Here is a 19,991-nt window from a genome sequence, read left to right on the forward strand (position 1 = left end):
ATTTGATGTAGATATTCATTTTAATCATAAGCCTTAAAGACATTCAAAATTAGATAGACTATTCAGACCATTTCTGTATTTAGCAAAGTTTGTGATATTGATAATGATAACTTGTATAATTGTTAGATTTTCCATGAGACTTTTTCTCTTGTGCTGAAGCACATCCTAGCAAATACAAAGAAATACTAAACAACTTTGGAATTCATAAAATTCAAAAATGCAATACAAATAAATTGAGCCAAAGATTATCTAGTTGTTGCAAATAATATCTTTTGTAATACATTGTGTTACACTGAGGATTTTAGACAAAAACATTCTGACAAACAGTGTGTGTTAAATATCAAATTGCAGAATCAAATAGAAGAAATTTTATTGAACTGTAGAGTGAACACATATCTCTAAGCATGAGTGGGATAGTGTAAGAGCGTGACACTAGAGTATGTCTCGTGGGAAAAAGACTTGGCAAACTGTCAAATCAGAGCAAACATTGAAGCGGAAGGGACAGTGCCTTTTTTAATTTACACAGCCCTCTACACTTGGCCTAACATGGCACTGTCACAGACTTAGAGGAATAAAATTAAATATTTGATGACGAGAGGCCACACCGTTGCAATGAGAGTAGACACATTACTTTCAATAAGAATTGAAGTTAGCTGTGTGCATAAGAAATCACAGCTTTACGATTTTATGAAATTTCTTCCTGTGGTATCAATAATGCAGGCCATAGGGCACGGAATGGCACAGCATGGCAAGAAGTGGGAAATGGGGATGGTACTTACATACAACCCGAGTTGTTTTGTTTTTTTTGTCCCCATATTTTATTAATGCTTTGCAGATAACTGGCTTAATTTGAGAGATGGAGTGAAACAGTTGTCAAAAAAATGGGTGTTAGAATCCTATCTTTAAGACTCATGGACTGATCTGTCATTAGAAAAGGGTCAATTAGCCATTTAAAGCAGGAAATTAACTGTCTTCCAGGTTGAACTGTGTGAAAACTCTGCTTCCCTTTACAGTTTTAATGCAATTCTATTATTTATGTATAGAAATAGTAAATCAATGCTCAATGCTAAGCTTCTTATTAATAGTAGCATGCATTACACATTATGTTGCTGTTAGATCCCTGGGTGTGCATGTATTGGATTTGTTTTGTACTGTAATTAACTTGTTAAGATTTCTTCTTGTTTTCTCAGCCGACATTGATGACCTGAAGATCTGCTATGTGCTGAAAGATAACAACAATGCCACCAGTGACACCTTTATATTTTATGTTGAAGATAATGGTAAGTTTCCTTAAGTTTGTTTGGAGTGTATTAATTATTTCTTTATTTAACCTTTTCTATTATTTCTATAATGAAATCTCTAATTGAATCTATTCAGAACCTACCTAGTCCCAAAACGGGTAATCTAATAAAATTTATTAAGGCTTTTGTTTAATTAGCTGTAGAATTGCTAGAAATAGCAACCCTATAGCTCTTAAATGCCAAACAGACTTGAACTCGTACTTAATATTCATTTGCAGCAAACAGATGACAGACAAAAAAAAACATCCATATTGGTTCCCGCACATTTGATCTGATTGTCCGGATTGTCTCCTTCCTCTATAAATTAGAACAAACAAATCTAAAAGCCTAATTGGGCTTTATTGAAAGTGGCTTTTCTCCCTCTAGCAAGACCAATATTAGCCTTTTGTCTGAGTCACAAAGTCAGACAGAGGGGTGGCTTGTTAGGACGGCCAACAGTACAAAAGGGCATTTGATATTTAAGACCAGAGGCAAGATAGCAAATAATTACAGCTTAGGTGTGGGAGAGGAGACTGTTTTCCTGCCCAGGGTGACAATTACCCTGCATATTACAGGGCATGTTTAAGTGTGAACTGCTGGATAAACATATACTTTTGGCATACAAAACCAGATGGCTATAACTCAGTGTGTTTTCCAAATAACGTACCCGTTACTACTTTTTCTTTTGTCCACACATTATTTCATAGTTTTTACTTGAGAATTTGGTGTGCCCCTAATTATGAAGTTCTCTCTAATTCGCCTGCAGGTCTAGTGTAATTAGCCTCGAACAGGACCATGTTAAATGGCTGAATTTATTTCTTTTTTTCCACTGCTTGAGAGGTTTGTCCTTCCACAGTAATCACATCATATGGGGAAATTTTATCTCTGTGTCTTTTCATATAGCGAGGCCTACAGTTAGAGAAATAAGAATGCTTTAACTTTTGGTATGTAATGAGGCTACATATTGCTCCATCATGACCTATGGGTTTTTATGATGTTTGCCTATAAGCCTTTAAGATTGCCTCACCTCTCCAGAGCTGAGGGCATTTCTTTTGGCAGAAGGCAACCTAACTGTTTGGAAGTTTCTCATCTATTTTATATCAAAGCATTGAACCAGTACAAAAGGGCACTGGCTTACTCACATTATACTACTAGTGTCATCAGGTGATTTCTTTCTTGCTCAGAAATACTACTATAATCTGAAGGTTAAGATAGTTACAGTTCAGACACTACAAACACTTGTAGTAATTTCCCATACAAACTTACAGAGCAATTTAGAGGACTTTAAAGATTTTCAGTGGCTTAACTGCAGTGTGGCCCATTTGTCCTGGGAAATGTATTCTCAGCTCTGAAGCTGATTTCATAAGCAATTTAACAGCTGAAGTCGATGTGGAGTGACATTTCAAGAGGCACACTTGTGCGCTCAAGTGTGCAGAGTTACACGTAACACTTACACACATATTTCTTTCTTTCTCTTATTTTCGCTTATCTCTGTCTGTTTTTCCAAACCTAAAACCCTATTACACAGAAACAATTGTTCCACATATTGCCTCTAACTGAAATATTGAGATATTTAGATGTTTAAAGAATTAGCATTAAAAATTACATTTTAGAAAAAAAAAGAATGGGTTATTTTTCATGAATACTGAATGCATCTACAAAATGGAATTAATAGTAATTTTAATGTAGCAAGAATGCATCCAGGTTTGTGCTAAAATAATGCAATTAATTATTCAGTGAGACTTTCACTGTTTGCATATTTTATATACATCCAAACTGTTTATCTTGATTCTGCTTTTGCTTTTCATATATTATAAATATTTGATGTTAATAGGGAAATGGGGGTGCCTGGTTTTATGCTCGTAGTCTTTCTCTAGGGACTCTGGTGCACATGGAGAAATACCTGCAGAGATCTCTAGTGCCAGTCAGCTTTTGAACTTTCAGACGTGCCAACCAGCAGCAGGCAAAGACTTCTTGTTAATTGATTTATGAATTGGAGTTGGGAGTCTACAAATGGGTATTTTCTAGTTCCAATAACTCTAAGACAGCAACTTTGAACCTTCCTAAATGAGCAGAGGATAATTATGTTAAATTGAAGCTTAATATTGCATCTCAAAATTGTGACAACTAAACATTTCAACTAAAATGACCAATGTTATGCCATTTCGTGGCATTTGGTGCATATGTTGTGTTGCTTCAATTTATAGTGATATCAGCATTTTATTTCAACTTAGAATAAAGACTTACTTTTAGCATTTGTGTGAACTCAAAAAAAAAAAAAAAAACATCTTCCATAACCTAATATTAACAGCATTAAGTGACTGACATATAGTGTAGCCTTAACTGCAATGTTGTTACGGTTTTTAATGCAAATCAATATGGAGAGCTTCACAACACAACAATCTGTCACTAGACTAAGGTGTTAGATAAATAATTGACAGTCTAGTCAAAAGCTTGTGTAGGTGCATTGTATGTAGCCCTGGCACCACCTCCCTTAAGTAAAGTCCTACAAAGCAATCAGAGTATATACCACTATATCTACGAAGCAAATAATGTTGTTGTTTGCAGTGAGTTGTTTTGAACAATTGACAAACAAACAATACTCCCAAGAAATCATTTATCTAATGTGATCCCAGTCTACTGCAGAAGATCTGCCTAAATTTCAGAGAAAGCAGACATCTCTTAACAGACTGTCAAATAAACCTCATCTATAGAGAGACTCCAAACTGTGTGGAATGTTAGTAGCATTCTCTGAAAAAATGAAGAAGAAAAAAAAAAGAATCCTCATTAAACAACACTTCTACTCTGACTGTCTGTGGAACACATTGAAGATCATATTCCTTGCCTTATTAGAGAAGCAGAGAAGACTGATATTGTATATCACTGTACATATTTCTTGGACTGTTGAGATTGTACTGCCGTATTTTAGACACAAGATTTTCAGGATTTGAAAATTAATGGCCAATCTGTGGTTACTTACTAAGTGAGGTAATGTAAATCTGATATATGATGCACAATGCATAAAGGTTTTTCCGAAAAAAATATCAAGTTACATAACACTTAAATTATACTTAGGTATGCGAATGAGAGCTGGCTGTTTGTTTTATTATTTTAAAGATGGAGAGTTCAGCCAGCACTTGCTCTAATTTATCTTATTCCCTCACAACCCATTTTTCTCAGCTGTTTCACTCGTCAGAACACAGCACACAGAGGGCAAGAACCTACTGGGTTTCCCACTCCCTATTTAACAATTACAAATAGCTCCATTAGCTTCCCTGCTTTTGTGTATGCCCCAAACCGACACATCAGATTTATTGGTGGAATTGTAGCTCAGACACTTCAGATGCCTCATTTAGAGTTTGCAAAAGGAGGGACCATTAGCAGAGTGTGTAGATAGATGTAGTAGATGTAGTAGTAGAAATTACATTCTGTACATCATGTCCGTCCTCTGCTGCCCAGAGTTCCACTGTGCATAAAACTGAACGAAATTAGAAAAAAATATTTTATGAAACTATTTTACATTTAATGAGCATCTTTGGGGATATTAGTTTCTGTGCAAATGTTGTGCATCTGAAATGGGTAATGGTTAGGTAGACATTACAGAGAAGGATTGTACTTATAAATAAAAATTATATAAAAAATAAAATATTGAATAGATAATCATATCAAATATGTCTTTTGGGAATGACAATAAAATTTTGTGAGCCAGTTCCACTTTAGAAAAGATCATACATGACTCTTCTAGCTGGACCAATACGTTTCTGTTCACAATAAGCCTTTTAACAATAGTTTCCTACGCATAATGTTATGAAAAAGTTAATATACTGTAGATACTGAAAAATCTGTGTATAATTCAATATATAGTGTTATTTCCAACAAGCATACTAATATATACTAAAATACTTGCCATAGCAGGTACACTTATGTGCCATATATTAGCTTGACAAAATAAGGCTCTGATTTATTAAGATCTGAAATAATGAATGCTCATTTGCCTGTGCAGTACAATAAATAATTTGCATAAAGAATGTGAATGTTGCAGGTGATCCACAGAACAAATTGCCTGAAATACATATCATGCAAAGTTATAAGGGAAAACTAAAATCATAACTTTTGAGGAAAAAGACACAGATTCTATTAAAAAAAAAGATAAATAATAAATAAATAAAATAGTATATACATGAGGTATATTAATAAATGCTTTTTAAAAATGTGTTGGCATCGAATGTGCAAATGTGTTGAATAGCTAATAAACCATTTTTTCTATGGTTATAATTCGTAAATATTTTGATAACCTGCTCATTTATATAGTGGCATGATATAGATTTTATATGGTATAACTGGATTTTACATGGTCAACTTTTAGCTTGCATATCTTTACAAATTGCACACATACTCAAAGTGATTTTAAGGATTAGCAAATCAAATTGCGGATAAATTGTTAATTTAATTGATTTAGTTCTGTTTAGCCCTAAAGGACAAATTCACCAAAAAATTGAATAGATGTGCTATTTTGCTGAGATATATGAAATCTTATTTTTAATTTTATTTATTTACTTTGTACATTTGATACAAGTTTAAGTGCTATTTTATGCTTAAGGTTTACCTTTGATATTCTAGGATATTTAAAACCTTGTGAAATTCATACTAATTAGCTTTTGCAGTGCAGCACTCCAGCCAACACTTTTTGTCTTTTTAATATGCTATATAACAGATAATCCACCTCAAGGTGTGCATTACATGATTTTAATGCACAACATGGAGGCAAACCACCTGATGTGAAACGGAGTGCATTAAAATCGTGTAATGCACAACTAGCCGTGTCTTATCCCACATACACCATGGTCAGTTGCCAGCATTGACAAATTAAAGCTGTCTTTGATGTTTGCAGTGAAGAAAATTTGGCCAAAGATAAAAATAAGAGTTAACTTTTGTAATTTATTATATATATATATATATATATATATATATATATATATATATATATATATATATATATATATATATATATATATATATATATATATATATATATATATAAAAACAAAAAAATACTCTTATTTTTATTCTTTGGGCCAATTTTTCTCACATATATTTAGTTTTCTCACATATATTTTCATTTAAATGTTATCTTCATCAGTTTGTCTTATTCTTCTTTTGCCCTAGTCCATTTAGCAAAATTGCTATATTTACCATATGAGTTAAATGACACGTAAACACTTTGCCCAAAAAGTTAATTAGAAAAATTTATAAAAACAGCTGTCTTAGTCTGCATGTGAATGTAACAGTATACTACTGTGGTAACAATTGTTTACAGACATTGTTTGCATTAATTGGTTGGAGCATATCTTCTAGTAAATTAGAATCGAGTAATCAGACCAAATTCATACGCAAACACACACAAATCTTTCTTTCTTTTTTTAATACACTAAAATTGATTTAAATAAATGTAATCTTATCAAACCATTTTATTTCTTACTTTATGATTTAGAGTATATGAAATAACTAATGAAAATTAATGCTTATTTGTATCGATTTAGACAGTTTTGCAATGCAAACATCAGTAAAAGCTTTAAATTCTAAGTGCTTTTAATGCACTTTGCGGAGGTCATGCATTGCGGAGGTCAACATTTTGCAGTAGATTGCGTAGGCCTGGTTTGACTCATACATTACAACTGAAAATGAATGGAAATGAGTCTTATAATTGTTAAGTGTTTTGTCTGTGTTTGAGAGATTGTGTGTACGAGACTGCAGGTGTTTTATAAAGTATATCCAGTATCCAGTTAATAATGTGTAATGCAGGTTCACTTCTACATAGAAATAAACTTGAACTTGAACTTTATCTTGATAATGGAGAACTAAAAAAATTTTATTCATCTTTCTTTACATTACTCAAAACATATATTGTAGAAAGTTTCAATTTATTCTGGAGCAAGTTTATCCTCTGTGTGCATATATATATATATATATATATATATATATATATATATATATATATATATATATATATATATATATATATATATATATATATGCAGTAAAGCATGTGCTCATATGCTTTACAAGAAGCTTAAAATCATCCAAGTAGTTTGCATATTTTTAGTAAGACTAATATAAAATGTATTTTTTGTAGGGAGAAAGGAAAAAAGATGAACTTTCAAATGTCTGAAAAAAGTATAAATATTATACTTATTCTCAATGAGGTTGTTTAACTAAGTATGGTGGTTGAGATGCTGAAGATGCTTGGACCTATGGCGATGTTTGAAGTCTGTGAAGAGTCCTGTAACAATATTTTGGACAAGGCTTGAGAGTGTGAAAACCCAGCCTGCAGGCAGGCCTAGCGAATTACCATGCACAGGACAGACATGGTGGCTTTCCTTTATATGCAAAATGTAGGACTGGCATGAAACAGAGGGCTGAAGTGAAATAAAGATGTTTTGCATGCATGGGGAATCAGCAGGACAGAAGTTTATCTTGACCCACATATGGCTGCTTGGTACATGTCATGAATGGATGTGTGGGTGACTGTGATCACTTCTAGTCATGAATAAGTAAGCGAAAGAGTGAGAGAGAGAGAGAGAGAGAGAGAGAGAGAGAGAGAGAGAGAGAGAGAGAGAGAGAGAGAGAGAGAGAATAAGCTTTTAGTTATGCCAAAATACAAATATTATAAGCAATCCTTCACCACTGCTCACCAGGGTCTAATTAAATTGGTTGAACTTTTATTAGAATTTCAATCTTTAGGAACATTACAATTTTATTTGCTTTAGTTGAATTAAATTTTGAGTTGGATTTGGTATGTCACAATATGATTAGAATATTATTATTTTACAGCTCTATGCATTTGTTTTATTTTTGTAGCCTTTATCTGATTTTTCCAGTATCGTATTTAAAACCCAGTGATTTTTATCCATCATTAAAAGCAATAAGCTTATTGTGCCATACGTTTCTTTTGCATCAGAGAAGTGTTTAGTGCTGTCGACATTTTTTGCTTACAAATATATGGTGTGTATGTGTGTGTGTGTGTGTGTGTGTGTGTGTGTGTGTGTGTGTGTGTGTGTGTGTGTGTGTGTGTGTGTGTGTGTGTGCACTAAAAAGCATTGGGACACCTGACTTTTCCAGCCATATAGTTCCTCCCCGAACAGTTACCAAAAAGTTGCAGGCACACATTGTATATTATGTCTTTTTTGTATATTATGTCTAATAAAATTAAAGCACCTTCAATATGAATTGCACCCCTGGCAATTGCACCCCTGACTTTACTCATGCACTTAAGGCTGAACAAGCACACATCACAATCAACTCACACTTCAAAATCTAGTGGAACATCTTCCCAGAAGTGTGGTGGTTCTTAAACCAGCAAAATGGGGCAGTGGTAAACTCGCCCCTACTTTTTTTGAGATATGTTGGAGCAATCAAATTTAAAATTACCTCATATTATCCTCAAAACCATATTTTTCCTCAGTTTGAACATTTGATATTTGATAGAAAGAAAGAAATTTAATGTAATAAAACCTGTGACTTATATTATCATTAAGTTATGATGCACGTTGGCTAATGCTAACTAACTACATTGCAAATGCGAATGTTCAAAAACACGTGAATGTTCAAATCTTGATTTTTTTGGGGACCACATTTACACTAAGCATTTGAATACATAAGTAAAAGTGTATATTTTAGATGAAATGTTTTTGTCCCTGCTCAGGTCGGAATAAACTGAAGGAGCAGCACTTCCGCCTGGATTGGTCCTGGATCTCTTTACAAAAACAACACTACGTGGTGGAAGAGCAGGCCGGGGTACTGGAGGTTGTGCTTAGACGTAGAGGATACCTGGGGGAAACGTCTTTTGTAGGTGAGTCTGTAGTAAATATGTAGTCCCCTCTGAACATTTTAGAATTTAATTTTTATTTTTATTTTTTGCTTTGCTTTACAATGAAGACATTTTGTTTTGAGATCAAATGTTAAAGATGAAATGATAGGTAAAAATTTCAGCTTTCGTTTCCTGTTATTTAGATTTAGAACATTGCACTTTATTTTTGAAAATGATAAAAAAAATATTGGAACATGTGATTGATGGGTGCCCAAATGAGCACTCTTATACTGATTACTTAAACACACTGGTGAACAGTAACGAAGTAAATATAATTCATTTTGTACATAAGTAGCTTTTTTTTGCATATCTCTACTTTACTTCCATTTGGGGACACTTTTACTTCAACTTCACTACATTTCAGAATCAAATGTCTATTTTTATTTAGCTACATTATGCAAAATCAGTTGTTGCTTTTTATTTGAGTGGATAAAATCACAGCAAGCCACCAATCAAAGTAGAGAGCGCACTCTGATTTGAACTTGTTTTGATTGTCGCTTGGTGGTATCTACTTAGCACAAACATACAGTTCAGCATCAGTTCAACAGCAAGCAGAACATTTTGAGAGTAATAAATGATAGAAGAAACTCCTGACTCTAACTCGCAATAACACCCGTTGCCTTATTTGTGTGATTTTCTTTTCAAGTAGTTAAAAAGAAGATTTTGGGCTCGTGAATTTTAATAGATATCAACCATGTGTACTGAGAGTAACATTAAAGTCCTTTCACATAAACTTAGTTGATTAAGCAAGATTATTGTGACAAAAATGATAATAGGAACATTAGAGACATAATAAATCATAATACATAGATACTGAAGTACATTTGAATGCAAATACCTTTGTACTTTTACTCAAGTGAAAGTTTAAAGGGAGCAATTTTACTTTACTGGAGTAATATTTTGGAGTAATATTTTACAGAGTATATATCAAAATCAAATCAAATTTTATTTGTCACATACATACAGGGTACGACATGCAGTGAATGCTTTTTACGACGGTCCGGCATGAGGGAATAGGATGGGGAGAAAAATAAACAAGAAAAAAGAAGGCAGATAATAAAGTATAAAACTATATAAAATATATAAAAATATATTAAAAAAAGTGAATATACAAAATATGCTTGTGGCAGTAAACAGTAAATCGGTAAACAATTTAAGGTGGTTTATGTAATTGTCCTTAAAATGTCTGTGTGCGGTATGGTGTGGTATAAAATGTAAAGTTCACTGTGCTGTGCGAGTCCATAGTTTAAAGTGTCGTAGTGCGAAAAGAAAAATATGTGCAGAGAAAAAGTGTTGGAGAGAGTGGGCCAGTTTTTAGATCCTGGTGTTTCCTGGTTTAAATAAATATATATATATTTGAATGTCTTTGTTATTAAAAAACTATTTGAGGACCTGGGACTGTCTTTGGGAAAGAGGAAAAGCCATTTTTAAGATAACAATAGAGGCAATATTAATCTGAGTCATTGCCTATTCATTTTGCATAGCCATTAGAGAATGTGGAATGGCATAAAAAAATTTACTACTGTACTAACAACAAGACATCAAACAGTCTGTTTACAAGGGATGATAGAATATCGATTGAGTTTTGGAGAAAACACAAAAAACAAAAGTCACAAAAACTTTTCTGGAGTAAAGATGTACCCCTATCAAACTGATCGAAATGCTAATGTGTGAAGTAAAAGAGGATCTGCTCAAGATTCAAAAACATACAAGCTCATTTGTCAGCCTCAGTGGAGGTAGTGGCATTGCTTGGGTTCAAAAGGTTACTTCTGGAACATACTCTTTATTGATCATTAATGATTATATGGCTCACGATGGTAGTAACAGAATGCCAAAATATTCTATCTACCAATTCACAGGGAATAAAATCAAATCAAATTGAGAGGAGCTCCATCATGCAGCAAGACAGTCAAAGCACACTGCCAGCTTAATAAAGGACTTCATCATGGACAAGTCAATCACCAGACCTTAGGTGAAAAGACAAAGAAATGGTTTGCAATGTTTAATACATCTGTAAACTTTTATTGTCTGTTGTCTTAATATAAATATTTTGATCTTAGACTTAAATGTTTTCAGACCATTGGAACACGAAAAGGCTGACCTTGCCTTTCCTGTTCATTTAAATGGGACTGTATTTGTTACTCTGATATTTTTTTTGCAATTTAAGCCATACAAACGTACAGTGGTACGCTTAAAAAAAACATAAATAAAAAAAAAATATATTTATTTTTACGTTTTTCCACAATCCCAAATGAAAGGCCGATACAAATGCTGCAATCACTAAACCCCGACAAAACATAATATGGATCTTAGTCATTAGCATAGAATAATCTTTGGCATTAAAATGAGACTGAGTTTATTATGTGTGCTGTTATTGCTCTGCCTTATCAGTGGTGGTTTTCATCCAATGTATGAGATTCTTTTTCATAAATTTTTTTTCTGAGGCTGAGATGAAAGCTTGTTGTTTTTACACTCCCGTATATATGTGTGTGTGTGTGTGTGTGTGTGTGTGTGTGTGTGTGTGTGTGTGTGTGTGTGTGTGTGTGTGTGTGTGTGTGTGTGTGGGGCTGTTTATTTTACCGGTCAGGGATCAGTATCGGTTTTACCACAGAGAGAGAGAAGCGAAAAAGTGAACAAAAAAGACAACGAATAAACAGAAACATTGGGGAAAAGAAAAATGTGCTCAAACTAATAGGGGTTCAAAAAAATGAAATTATGTTTCTCTCTTTGGGAGCTTAAGTCTAATTTAGTCCACTGCCTGCTGGCTTAATTGATAAGCTCATATTTAAATAAACAGCTCAGTCAGGCATTCAGCATACACAGCCTTCACTATATGGCAATCAAAAATGTATGTAGTGCTGTAGCAGTAAGTGTTTCATATTGACTTTTGTTACAATTGTTGTCAAAAAATATGTGGACACTTGGTCACAGCCATATGGCTGTTCTTCCCCAAACTCAGTGGCGGTTCTAGCTTGAACTGCGCCCTGGGCAAAAGTGACGCTATGACCCAATGCCCCAATCCACGCCTGCCACTACAAAATAACTTCAAAATCTGACAATTTCTTTGTTTGAGAGCTCACTTTAAATGCATTTAACGTCATTGTGCAAATTGTCAGAACCTAAGAACTATACAACTCCTAGGCTAATTCTAGACATAAAATACATACAACATCTATATACCCATAATATAGATGTATTTTGAAATTAGTCTTTTAAGCTGCACTGGTGATTCCCCTTACTGAACAGAAAACCTTTACGACATCACCTTGATTAAAGTTAAACCAAATCTACAATCCAACTAGACTAGTTAGGTTGTAATTGCTTTGTCGCTACACACATTATGATACTATAAATTATAATGTTATGTAAGCTAGTTAAACAGAAAAAGAAATATTATCGCCCTATGTGTAATATAACGTGTTTCATTAAATGCATTAGCCTATACTATCCTCATAATAAGATGAGTGATATAGCTGAATAAATTCCTTTACCTTTTGCACATTTCCCTCTTCTTCTTTGCTCCTTTTCAAAACTGGGGTCATGATGATTTCTTTTCGGCCATCTATAATTTTAATTTGGATTCAGCTCTCCTTACTGACGTGACGTAACTCCAGGTTAATCATTATCGTTTTTTTGTTTGTTCGTTTTTTGTTTTTTTTTTCCATGAGGATGCGCAGTGCTGCAAAGTTAGAAACAAAGAATTCTTTAGAATGTCTTTGCAAATGCTACAATTTTAATTTCCATTCAATGAATTTAAAAAGCCCAAACCTGTTCCAAAATGTTTAACAAAGTAACGTTTATAAGACGTTTTGCCAAGCAATGTCTTTCATTAGCCATGACCTTTGGTAAGCAATTTATGCTGCATATGAATTTGGGAAGTATTATAAGATCATAATGAATAATAAAAAGAGCACCTATACGACAGTTACCAATCTTCCCATTATTACAGGTAGCAAAATCAGTCCATGATCAGAAGAACTCGAATAGGCTGCACAAAGACCTGACCTATGAAAACCTTTGAGGTTAATCGAAAAGCTAAATGCACCCTAGGCATTCACTTATTGCAGCTGACCACAAACCTTAACAGATTTGTGACACACACTTCATAATCTAGTGGAAAATCTCCCCTGAAGAGCAGAGAATATTAAAACCGCAAAAAAGAGTTTTAAATCTTGAATGTGTGTTGAACAAGGGTTTAGTTAAGCACTTTTGCATAAGCAAGAGTGTGGTTATCCTGTATATTGGTCATTGGCCATGTGCCACTGGTAATTAAATTCATATTTTTTGTGAATATATTGCTTTTATACAGTTTTATAAACAATAATTATTACACAAGTAGACAAAATGGCCAAATGTTCTGTTTATTTTTTAATAAATAGACCACAAAGAATCAAAATCAGAAATAGCTTTATTACCAAGTATGTTTAAACACACAGGAATTTGACTTGGCGTCAGGAGCTTCCAGTGCAGGAAAAAGTACAGACAAAATGTAACAAAATAGTAAAACAGACAAATAAATAATGCACTATATACAGAAGTAAAAATATTGTTTAATGAATGTTCAGATGTTATTTACAAGTGTGCAGGTTACAAATGGACCATTGGAATGTACAAATGTGTCAGTTATGATGGACAATGTGTAGTTATGAATATTTTAATTGTTCATGCTGAGTATAGCCGGCGGGAAAAATCTAAAACAAAATTTTTATTATTTATTTTTTTTTTATCTCTTTCTGATGAGCTTTAAATTTTGGGCAAAAATGATCATTTTGAAAAATATTAGCTTTTCTGCTGAAAATGACATTAACACTGATGTAGATATTGTTTTAAAATAGGAAACTACATTTTATGCAGCAAGCACAAATGACTGTTGTGATATACACCGCAAACGTCCTAGTGTGTGTATAAGAAATGTAGCCTCTTTAAATGCTGCAAATGCTGAATGTAGACAAATTAGTGTAGTGGACCAAAACTAACTCTTATGTAAACAATGCACATTTATGTGTGATGGTCAGGTGTGCACAAAAGCTTTCCAATAAAGTGTAACTATAACAGCATTGTTTCATCGCAAACCCAGGAGGGTGTAAGCATTTACAATTAAAAGTATGCCTTGTCTATTGCATGATTGTTGGTAATGGAACAGAACCTGAATTTGTAATAATTCTAATAATGATAGATTTCTGACTGTCAACTGAATTTCAGGCCGAAAAAAATTCGAGGGAAAAAAATCAAGCTCTCAAGAATTCAGGTCCATTAAAAGCCCTCAAGAATACAGTCCATTAAATATTCAGGTTGAGAGATTTTGAGAAAACATTCAGGGCACTTAGAACAAACACACAAGACAGACTCTAATCGATCTTAATCCTGGCCAATCACAACACACCTCTTAGCTCAGAGACAGGGACTTTTTTTAAGTAGTGGTATGTTCCCAAAATTAAATAACATGTACTAGGTTTTTGTGATAAGAAAAAAAAAAAAAATGTTTGCGTTATTTGTTTAATAAGCTTTCATGATAAGAGATATGCAACTGCTTGATTTCTACTAAACTTATTTTCCATCATTAAATCCATTCCTAGCTGAAGGTCCACTTGAGAAGCTCTTCACAGCTGTTCTGTTTTCCCCAGTACACACAGCTTCTACTGCTCTCCTGCGGCCTTCCTCTTCTCTACCTCTTCACTTTTCTCCGCACACTGCGCTCTTAGCACACAGAAAAGCCCTCCCGCTGTTCAAAAAGAAAGAATTGAAAGTGAAGCTATTCTTTCGCTTTTTTTCTCTCTTCATTATTTACTTTTTTTCCCCCTATCTATATATCTCAAGGCTTTCCTCTTTGAAGATTCTTTCCATCATGTTTCATGTATTTTCTATTGCTAAGGGAGCACAGAGGACATAGTAGAGGTTAAATGTGAAATGATTCTCATACTGCCTGGAGACTAAATTTATATCTAAGCAGAATTCCTATCATGGTGCTAATTTATCAAACCAAACAGAAAATGATTCCCAGTACATGCTTATTTATTTATTTATTTGATAAATTATCTATTTGTAATTGGATTATAATTGAAAGGTCAGAATGAAGTGTTTCTAGACCCGCTGTTTTAGTCTCAGTTAATCCAATTCTTATTCATGCTCATGGTGGATCAGACTGTTTTACTTAAAAACATAACTTGCATGGAACATTACATCCAGGTAAAATCATTGGGTTTTTTTTTTGTCTTTTTTATATTAGCAACTGCTTAATTTAACTTAACTTTTTAACAATTATAATATTTGGGTTTTAAATACATATATTCAAGTTTAATGTAAAGTGTCATTTATTAGAATTTTAACATCACTCTCACAAATTCCACGAGGAAGATTACTGTTTTACAGGACTGAATGAAACCTGTATCTTGAAGAAATGTAATTCTATACAGCTGTTTGTGAGGCTCAGACAGAAGGGACCCTGCCAGCCAATGTGCTTGAAGTGATTCTGATCAAACACTTTATGGCAGATTCACCACAGATTGGCCCAGTGGGAGGGGCGTTCTATACTTGCTCATCATTCCTTGGCAAGTTGCAGTTACAATATTGTACTTATTTATATCTTTGCATTACACATTTTCCAGCACATCTTATTGCATCTAGAATGGCTAATGTTCTAGAATAGCATCATGTCAGGGATAATGGTTATGGTTCTACTCTTGTGACTGGAAACAAGGAACTACTGTATCCCTCACACCTCAAGAACTGCTGATAGTTCTTAATTACATTGGCTGTATGTTTGGGGTCATTGTCCTGCTGAAGAATAAATCTGGGCCCAGTCAGATGCCTCTCTGAGGGTATTGCATGATGGGTAATCTCCCTGTATTTCTCAGCATTAATCCTGACCAAATCTCTAACTCTATTTGCAAAAGTATAGCCCCAATTTTACAAGGAGCCTTTATCATGTTGTACTGTTGACTGCAGTCACTTGTTATTGTACCATTCTCTCTTCAGCAAAAAAACCTGCCTCCCTCTACTTCCAAATATTTCACATTTTGACTCATCAATCCAGAGCCCTTGCTGTCATTTTTCTGCACCCCACTTCCTTCCTTTGTTTTCATGCATAGTTGAATCGCGGTGCCCTGTTTCCAATTCTGAGGTGTAGCTTTTTGGCCGAAATTCTTCCATGAAGGCCACTTCTAACCCTAACCCAGACTTCTCCAGACAGTAAATGGATGTGCTTGGGTCCCACTGGTTCTTTGCTGACAGCACTGCTGGACATCTTCTGATGTCAGATTGAAGTAAGCATGATGTGTCTTTAATCTGCTGCATTAAGTTTCCATGTCCAATCATTGTGCCTACAGTCGTCAACATTGCCGTGTCTTTCAGCTTCTTTAATATAGCTTGAACAGCACATCTTGAAACCGTAGTCTTCCTTCAAATATTTGCCTGGGAGAGAACTTGCTGTTTTAGTATAACTTTTGTCTTTTTGCTGTGATTAGTCTTGCCATGGTGTATGGCCTGTGACATTAAACTCTCTTCAACAACCACATATAAGTAGAATAGTTGGCTGTATTTCACCCCATTTAAGCCTCTCACATATGTTTCTGTTTCAGTGAATGACTGTGTTTTAACCTATATATGAAATTGATGATCACTAGCCCCTGCTTGGTATAATTGGTTCATCATACACCTGAATAAAAATCTTCCTGATTAAAAAAATCTAATTCTTCAACATCCCTGATATTGTACAAAGTGTGCAAGTGTAAGAATTAATAGCCAAAGAGGATTTGATTTAGATGTTTTCCTTTTTTCTAGATTCTTCTTTTTTTCTTCTTTGCTTACTTTGCAACTTGTAAATTGCTAAACGAAATAACCTATATATTACTAATATGTAACTAATATAATCTTTTTGTAATTGGATTATAATAAGAATGAAGGTACATTGAGAATGAAGCATTTGTAGACCAGCTCTTTTAGTCTCAGAACATTACATCCAGTTAAAACCTTTGTTTTTTTTTTTTGTCTTCTTTCATATTAGCCCCCATTTAAGCAGGTCTAAATACATATATTCAAGTTTAATGTAAAGTGACATTTATTATAATTTTAACATCACACTGACAAATTCCACGAGGAAGATTACTGTTCTAATGACCTGAATGAGACCTGTATCTTATAGCATCTTGTAAATTGCAACAAAAAAGACTATATATAACTAGTACTAGTATGTATATATATATATATATAAATTATAAGTAATTAGTATAAAAAACATTTTGCAAATAATTTGGTTAGTTGTCAACAAGTCACTAACATGATTGGGTAAACAAGAGGCAGGGTCTCTAAGAAGTAAAAATGGGCAGCGGTATATAGGTATATACAAATCTTAGAGTAACATACTGTACTGTATGTGTACATGGAGGCAAAGTCTTTTTCAGGAAAGGCTTGGCATATTTCAGCAAGATGATGCTAAACTGCATATTGAATCTACAACAATCGAATAGTGGAAGAGAAGTGTTAAACTTCAGAACTTCAGTTGAAAACATTTGGTGCATCATAACACAAAAATTCTGATCCCAGGACTGTTAAGCAGCTATATATATATATATATATATAAATGTAATATTATTTTCATTTCTTTAAGTTGCTTTGTGACAATGTCCATTGTTAAAAGATCTATACAAATAAAATTTAATTCAACTGAACTGAATTTATATTTAACCTATTAATATGATGTACTGTTTTCCTAAGTCGTTACATTGTAACGTTGCACTGTATTTATTGCATCAGATGCGTAATATGGACAGAAATTCAAGACACATCAATACATCATTACAGCAGAGGCACAGAGAAAGCATGTCAAAATTTTCAATTTGGCCATTGTACCTTTTTAAAGTAATTTTAAAGTTGCCGTATTTTTTTTACAACAAAAATAATGTTTTTGCATTTGTATATTAAGAACCAAAACACTGGCCTAACATTTAACAATTTGTTGTTTAATTCTTCAAATAACATGGTTGTCATCTTTAAATTTGTAATCAAAATTGTCCATGTTGCAATAAAACTGGCCTATCACAAATAAATCTGAAATATGTTTGTAAAATTAGTCCGAGGTATTTATCTAAGCTTCAGCAGATGGAGTTTAAAGGTGTTTATGTGTGAAATTTTATTGTAATAATTCTCTTATTAATTTACAAGAGAGGATTGGCCAGGGGAAAGGTAGGTAGATTGTGTCACCAAATGTTGCCAAGATGTACAAACTGGATTAGGAGTGTGTCTGTTAAGACAAATTTCATAGAGGACTTGTAAATTGACAGTTATTATATTGCATTGTGACAGTTATTACACTTCTTTGTGGAACAATTCTGCATTATCCTGACTGAAATGCAGTGAAAATGATTACTTGGCAGAAAGTGTATAAAAGTGTTTGTCATTTAGTTTAGTAATTTAAAGGAGTTGAATGCAGTATGAAAAAACAATATGAAAAATGTATATTTCATTTGACATTTTTGGTAATGATTGTGTGATGGACAGGATTAGAAACGAGTTTATTAGAGGGACAGCACATGTAGGACGTTTTGGAGACAAGGTGAGGGAGGCACGATTGAGATGGTTTGGACATGGGCAGAGGAGGGACATGGGGTAAATCGGTAGAAGAATGCTGAGGATGGAGCCACTAGAAAGGAGGAGGTTTATGGATGTGGTGAGGGAAGACATGCAGGTAGTTAGTTTTAAAGACGCAGATGTAGAGGACAGGGGGGTATGGAGACGGATGATCTGCTGTGGTGACCCCTAATGGGAGCAGCCAAAAGAAGAAGAAGAAGATTGTGTTTCAAAGTGACACAGATTCCTTTTCTTATTTCAACATTAGATTTAAAAAAAATTTAAGACTCTTGAAAAGCAGTGTGAATGCGTGTTAATTACATGCTTTTTAATTTGAGATTCTTAGCCTATTGGATCTGCTAATGGGGAAAAAAATTATCCTTTCCCTTAATAAATTATTCATCTCTTAATAGCTTAATAAAGTCAAAAATAATATGGCAAATATTTCCTCACTTTCTCAATTTCCATTATTTCTTTTTGAAGCAATTGGTACACTGGACGGCAGTGCTGAGAAGGACAAAGACTTCCGGAGAAAATTTCAGAAACAGGTGCAGTTTAACCCAGGCCAGAGCACAGCAACATGGAGGATCAAAATTCTTCCTGATGAGAGGTATGAGCAGTCTGAGACCTTCAACATCATTCTGTCTGAGCCAGTTATGGGGGCACTGGAGTCTCCAGCAGTGGCCACAGTGGAGATCATGGATCCAGAAGATGGTAAGAAAGACACAAAATTTAACAACAGCTTAAGGCTGTGAATTTTTAAGGTTCTATTTAGCAAATCTATGATCGCACCATGAAATTTTGCTACTCAATCATTTTTTGATTACCTTGATTTGTTTTATATATATGAGAACAGCTTATGTATAAACTGCCCGGCATAGAAAAAATAAATTTGCAAACATCAGATACAATTTTATTATTCATTACAATATGCTTCATAATAGTTTTTTGTAATTCAAATAAATTGGCAATAATTATAAAAAAATTTTGCAAAAACATTTAACATATTCCTAAGATGCTTAGTTATATACATGTTACATATCAGTGCACTAATATTGCAAATATATATTAGTGGTTAAGATGCAGCGCTCCCACCGCTGCGACCCGGGTTCGATTCCCGGTCAGGGAACCATCCCCAGCCACTCTTAGTGCCGGTCCCAAGCCCGGATAAATTGGGGAGGGTTGCGTTAGGAAGGGCATCCAGCGTAAAACATGTGCCAAATCAAACGTGCGGAGGATCCGCTGTGGCGACCCTTAACGGGAGAAGCCGAAAAGAAACT

The 19,991-nt window shown here is 34.0% G+C and overlaps 1 protein-coding gene across 1 annotated transcript in view; it reads left to right on the forward strand.

Annotated features, from left to right (window-relative positions):
* Positions 1-19,991, forward strand: part of frem2a (FRAS1 related extracellular matrix 2a) — a 65,442-nt gene that overhangs the window by 7,315 nt on the left and 38,136 nt on the right. Inside the window, exons 2-4 of the mRNA XM_083568284.1 lie at positions 1,191-1,280; positions 8,983-9,129; positions 19,195-19,425. Coding sequence (XP_083424410.1) covers positions 1,191-1,280; positions 8,983-9,129; positions 19,195-19,425 — 468 coding nt within the window. The remainder of the gene's footprint in view (positions 1-1,190; positions 1,281-8,982; positions 9,130-19,194; positions 19,426-19,991) is intronic.

The sequence above is a fragment of the Silurus aristotelis genome (assembly GCF_946808225.1).
Source record: "Silurus aristotelis genome assembly, chromosome: 18".
In the NCBI taxonomy this organism is placed as follows: Eukaryota; Metazoa; Chordata; class Actinopteri; order Siluriformes; family Siluridae; genus Silurus; species Silurus aristotelis.